The following is a 6000-nucleotide window of genomic DNA, read 5'->3' as shown; positions in this document are numbered from 1 at the left end:
CACACATGCAGCTTGGCAAGATTTACAGGAACATCACTCATTGTCTAAGTCTGATCAGCTTTCTAACTGAAGTGAATGTATTCCTGTGATATTTAATAGCAGTGAACCAGGTTTCTCAGTTTCCCAGGATTCCCCATCTCAAGAATACATTCCTGGAGCCTGTATATGAATCCCAGAATCACGTAGCATGTTTGCATGGCAGTAAGTACAGAAAATAAGTAGAGTCAAGAGAACAAGTACAGGATACATCACGTGCTATTCAACTTGATATGTAAAACGTATGTTTAGCGGCCCTGTCATATAACATCTTGCCTTATGAGATGTTAGTGTCACTGTATCAAAAATGGGCAACCTAAGGCCCTTGGCTATTGTCTCTAGAATCTAGAGAATTCTAAAAATCCTCACTGTTGCTTCACATTCATTATGTAATCAGTTACTGCTCTCTTGTGGCTATTCCTGTTTTTTCAAATGGCTGAGAAAACACTAGGTTATATCAGAGACACACACACACGCTATTCAATTCATGGATACTCACTGCTGAATACCAGCAAGAATTTCATTCACTGTGCTCATTAATTTCTGCAGACCCACAAAGGCTTCTTGAAAGGAAGACATATTCGAAGTTGGGGGTATTGCACTAAGGTCTACTTTTTGGAAAATTTCAAAACTAAAAAAAAAAAGAGCAATGTTAAAAAATTAATTACAAATTAACATGGGACTCATTTTTCCCCATTGCAATCCAATCCCACCAAATTTGCCAAAAACTATACAGACATGAGATTTGTTCCTAACTGATGATCCCTAACCCAACACTATCACCTCTGTCTAATCCGCAGCAGTCAATAGACTTCCTTCCAAAGTATTAACTGACAAGGCCTAAAAGATATTATATACTTTAAGATTCCAGTCAATAATAAAGTGTCTAGGGGAAGGCAAATATTTTAATGGTGGCATGTTGCTAGAGCATATTTGTGCTATAGTACAGAGGTCCCCAACCTTTTGGGCACCAGGAGAGAGATTTTTCCGCGGACTGGAGGGGGTGTGGTTTTGTGTGCTGCCTGCATCCCGCAGATGGGGCTTTGCTTGTTTGTGCGGCCCGGTTGCTGGCATGCCATGGCCTGGTACCGGTCCACAGAACGGGGGTTGGGGACCCCTGCTATAGTAGATATATGCGGGGAAAAGCACCCAATGGCTGGTTAAAAAGGGGAAAAAATAACCATGGACCTTCTTGGAATATGTGAAATCATTTGCAAAATGAGAGAAAATCAAACCACTCTTTCCAATAATTAAATAGCAATTTTGTGGCAGAGACCCTTATAAGCAGCGAGTTGGACCAGATACACAGGACAGAAACACAAACACAGTGGGGTGGACAGTAACAGAAAGCAAATACTGAACTCTCCAACATGTAAAGGACCTGCTGAAGTTTATACTTCCCAGTCCCCTGGTAGTCAGGGACAGGGACTGAAAAAAAGAGAGAGAGAATTTAAAGTTTCAGCAGTCCAAACCCAAAATTCAAAGTAAAACTCAAAATATCTAACCAAGGAAGTAAATGAATCTGGAAGCAGTGGTTTTAGACTCATCTGTGAACATATAAGCAAAACTCCTTAGTTGAGAAGTCACCGGCAATTCAGAAGAATAAGGGGCTTGGTACACAGGGCCCTAATAAGGGTAACCTAGCGAGTATTTTCTCTGTAAGAGGATTTTTGTCATTCTCTGGCATATCCTTCAACCATCTTCTCCAATCCACCACCACACTTGCCCCTTTTTCAGAACAGCCTTTATGCTTAGTAGGTCCTGAGCCTGCAGACGCTCATACTCTGGTCCAGAGACTTACTCACAAGGAAGCTGCTGCTTTCAAGCTGGTTTCTAAAACTAGTTAATATTACATGAGTCAATATGCAGCCTATTGGTGGCAACACTATATGCAGAAATATTATTGATACAGCGCCATTCCAGTATCTGGCACTTTACTAAATTACACAAGAAAATATTAGGCAGGTTTCCCCCCCAAAGAATTCACAGTTCATGCTCAGCAGTGGAGCATGTTTGCAAGAAGACATAACACACATGAACTTTTTAAATCCTGTAAGGAAAGTTTTATATTAGACTTTATTTAAAAGCATACTGATTTGGGGTTGAATATTGTTTTAGTAAATATTTGTCTTAGCAAACAGTACCTGAACACATTGATTCTGTTCCATACACTTTCAAGGACAGACCAAATTTCCATGTGCCTATTTTCTTGTGCTGAACGCTTTGTTAATGGAGACTTATCTCCTGTCTGAGTGTGTTCTGACAAAATCACGTCTTCCATTTTTTCACATGTATCATTTCCCAAATTAGATTTCACGGTATCTTTAGAATTTTCTCCTGTACTTGACTCCATCTTATGAAAACATAACAAAGAAGCAGTAAGAAGAGTCAATTTGAGGAATGCCACATTTTATTATTAACATCATCATGTTCATAATAAAACCCAAGATAAGTTGGGTTATCCTGCCTTCACAAAAAAGATATAGTTCAGTTTCTTCGCTGGTTATCTGAAGTATTTATATATAATTTCATAAATTATACATGGGCAGTTCACAATGCAATTTAAAATCTAAAAATAATAAAACTTAACAGAGGGAAAAAAAGAGTAATAGCAAATATTTTCAAATCCTAAAGATAAAATAAATTTATAAACTCACAATAGTGATTTTCTAAAACTGAATATTTTCTAGCCAGGCCCTTGCTTACTATGGAAGCTTTTCCACATGCTCTATTTCCAGGAACACAATAATAGAGCTCCCCTCGAGATATCTGAAAATATCTCCTGTAAATATTTCCAAATAAGGAACTCTTTACCACACATGCCTTGGTAGTGATTTGGAGGGAAGATAATTTAGGTGCCTACCGCTTTCTGGCCGAAGCAATTATGGTTGAGAGGAAGCTAGTTTTCTCATGACAGTAGCAGACGCAATATAAAAATATTTTTCTCTCTCTCCTCTCAGACAAGGCAAGATATCCTTTCTTCCCATACTCGACTCTTAAATTTAGAGGGAGTCTCTTCTCCTGCTCCCATTCAGAATATACTTTCTATCAGAACGACTCTAAATTTGGTTGCTTTTCTCTTTTCATATTTTATTCACAACCAGGACAGAGAAAGAGGCAAGAAGAGAAAGAAGGCACTACAGAGTAGAAGAGAAGCCAATAGGCTATCTAACTGAAGAAAGGAAGAAGAAAAGATTGATAGGGGTGGTGGTGGTGCGCTGCCATACGTGATACTTTACTTACCGTGTTTACCCGTAAATAACACCTATCTCGAAAATAAGCTCTAGCTTGATTTTTACACGTGCACCCAATATAAGCCCTACCCCCAAAATAAGCCCTAGTTTTGGGGCAAGGCACACTTGTAAAAATCAAGCTAGGGCAGTGGGAGGGGTTTGGAGCTGCCACATGCACCCTGCACCCACTTATCTTAGGACTGCTGCAGCCAGGCCTCCCATGCCCCGACAACTGTTGCGCCGCTGCCTGAGTTCTTCTGCCACCACTTGCGGCTGCACGCCACATGGCGTATTGCGCCGGTGCCGCCGCCCGCAGGACTCGACGCGCCAATTGTGCCGGTGCTTCTGCTCGTGCTGGTGCCACCACTCATAGCAGGATGCTGTGAGGCTCATTGCGCCGACTGCGCCGCTGCCGTCGCTTGTGAGCACAATCAGTGCGCTGAGCCTCATGGCCTCCTGCCACACTAGGCAGCAGCGCAACAGGTGTCGGGGCGTGGGAGGCCTGGTTGTAGGGATCTTAAGATAAGACATCTCCCGAAAATAAGACCTGGTGCCTCTTTTGGAGGCAAAAAAATATAAGACTGGGTCTTATTTTCGGGAAAACATGGTAGGTATACTGGAAGCATCTGTGTCTCTTCCCTCCCTCCCTCCATGCTGTTATTCCAATCTGTCTTCTGTTGGGAACCTAGAAGGCATGAAGCAATAGGAGTCAGAGCCTAAGGCAGGGGTAGTCCACGAGTCATAAAAGAGCCAAGGTTGCTTATCCTTGGCCTAAGGACTTCTATGCCTGGAGGTTCCAAGATGGCCTCCTCCCATATCTTCACAATTTGTACATCACTGCTGTTATAGAAGCCAATCCTTTTTATTCAGCAGTGAAATTTATTTTTGTTTATCCACTGCAAATGCAATATTAATTTCCATTTAAAAGGAAACAGTTCAGACACAACTAACTTTTTTCTCTGAATGATGATAAATGTGAATGCTATCAATCTTGTAACCAGGCTTATGCACTTAAAAGGAACTATGCTTATTAAAACTTAGGCTGGGTTACCTCTGCAACAGTCTTGAGTAATTTTTCCACTTGAGCTAAAGCCCGTGAAAGAAAACCATCATAGGTGGATCTTGAACTGAACATTTCCAATAACATTTTTGACTCCTGGAGGACATCCCTTAATGTTGAATATTCAATTATTTTACCTGAGACAGGAAGTAGAAAAAAATGTTGTTGAATTCTGAAATCTTGCTACTTTATTAATACATTCCTAAGAACATATACTATGAGATGAACAATTACAAGGCTTAAAACTGGATTAATTTCTATTGCTCTGTTTTGAGTTATACAAAATGGTAGAGGAGGAGGAGGAGGAGGAGGAGGAGGAGGAGGAGGAGAAGAAGAAGAAGAAGAAGAAGAAGAAGAAGAAGAAGAAGAAGAAGAAGAAGAAGAAGAAGAAGAAGAAGAAGAAGAAGAAGAAGAAGAAGAAGAAGAAGAAGAAGAAGAGGAGGAGGAGGAGGAAGGAGGAGAAAAAGAAAGATAGAGTTCCATGGCATTGCCAAAGGAAGTCATCATAACATAATAATATTGTAATAACAGCAGAAACAGCAGAGAGAAGGGCAAGGAAGATCAAGAATTGGTCAGCACCAGGTGAAGATGAACTGTATGGCTTTTGGTTGAAATATCTGACTGGTGTGCACACACTCATTGTCAAGTATTTTAACAACATATTGTAAGGAAGTAAAATTGAAGACCGGTTAACATATGGCAAAATCTATCTGATAATGAAAGATACAACAAAAGGGGGCAGTGCCAGGCATCTAGCCAATTCCTGCTTAACAGTCCAGCAGCATCTAGTTGTAAACAAGCTCTTTCCATCTGAACAGAAAAGAAACCCCCTAAATAGCAGAGAGACACAAGATAAACTCCCAATTGACAAGATGACTTTGGAAAACTGTAAGAGAAGGAAGACCAACTTGAATGTAGTCTGGACTGATTATAAGAAGGCATTCCACTCCCTGCCACATGACTGGGTAGGTACTCAAGTGCCAAGAAATAACAGAAATCAGTAAAAACATCAGAAGCCTTGTGCAAAGGATCAATAGCACAATAGAAGACACAGTTGCTGGTTAATGGTGATGGACTGAGAGAAGTTAACTTCAAAAGAGGAATCTTTCAAGAAGACTCACTTTCACCTCTATTGTTTGTCATTGCATTGATTCCACTGTCAACAATATTGAACAGGCCAAGCCATGGCTATCGAACATCAAAAACATTTGCCAGGCTATTCCATCTTCTTTACATGGATGATCTCAAGCTGTATGGAAAAACACCATCTGGAATAGAATTGTAGCTCGACACCATCAATATATACAGCCAAGATACTGCAGTGGAGTTTGGACTGGCAAACATGCCACCCTTACCAACAGGGGAAAAAATTGTGAAAACTGAAGGAATCAAGATGCCCTATGGAAATAAGAGTCTCAATGAAGATAAGTCAAAATTTTCTGGATCAGGAGTCCCTGCACTCAGTCATTCAAGCCCTGGTCATCTCACACTTGGACTACTGTAATGTGCTGTAGATGGGGCTACCCTTGAAGAGCATTTAGAAGCTTCAACTGTCCGTGCGGTGGCATGGACAGTCTTTGGGAACCCTAGAATGGCCCATGTTACTGCACTGGCTTCCAGTCTCCTTTTGGGTACAATTCAAGGTGTTGGTTATTACCTGCAAAGTTTTGC

The 6000-nt window shown here is 40.8% G+C and overlaps 1 protein-coding gene across 1 annotated transcript in view; it reads right to left on the bottom strand.

Moving 5' to 3' along the window:
* The window catches only part of SWT1 (SWT1 RNA endoribonuclease homolog), a 40492-nt gene that overhangs the window by 12074 nt on the left and 22418 nt on the right, over positions 1–6000 (bottom strand). The window contains exons 13-15 of the mRNA XM_015824731.1: positions 4321–4466; positions 2181–2389; positions 536–667 (exon numbers count right to left, since the gene is read on the bottom strand). Coding sequence (XP_015680217.1) covers positions 536–667; positions 2181–2389; positions 4321–4466 — 487 coding nt within the window. The remainder of the gene's footprint in view (positions 1–535; positions 668–2180; positions 2390–4320; positions 4467–6000) is intronic.

Source organism: Protobothrops mucrosquamatus, unplaced genomic scaffold (genome assembly GCF_001527695.2).
Source record: "Protobothrops mucrosquamatus isolate PMUCROS unplaced genomic scaffold, P.Mucros_1.0 scaffold2330, whole genome shotgun sequence".
Lineage (NCBI taxonomy): Eukaryota > Metazoa > Chordata > Lepidosauria > Squamata > Viperidae > Protobothrops > Protobothrops mucrosquamatus.
Note: the sequence above shows the minus strand (reverse complement) of the source record. Positions and strands in the feature narration are given on the sequence as shown.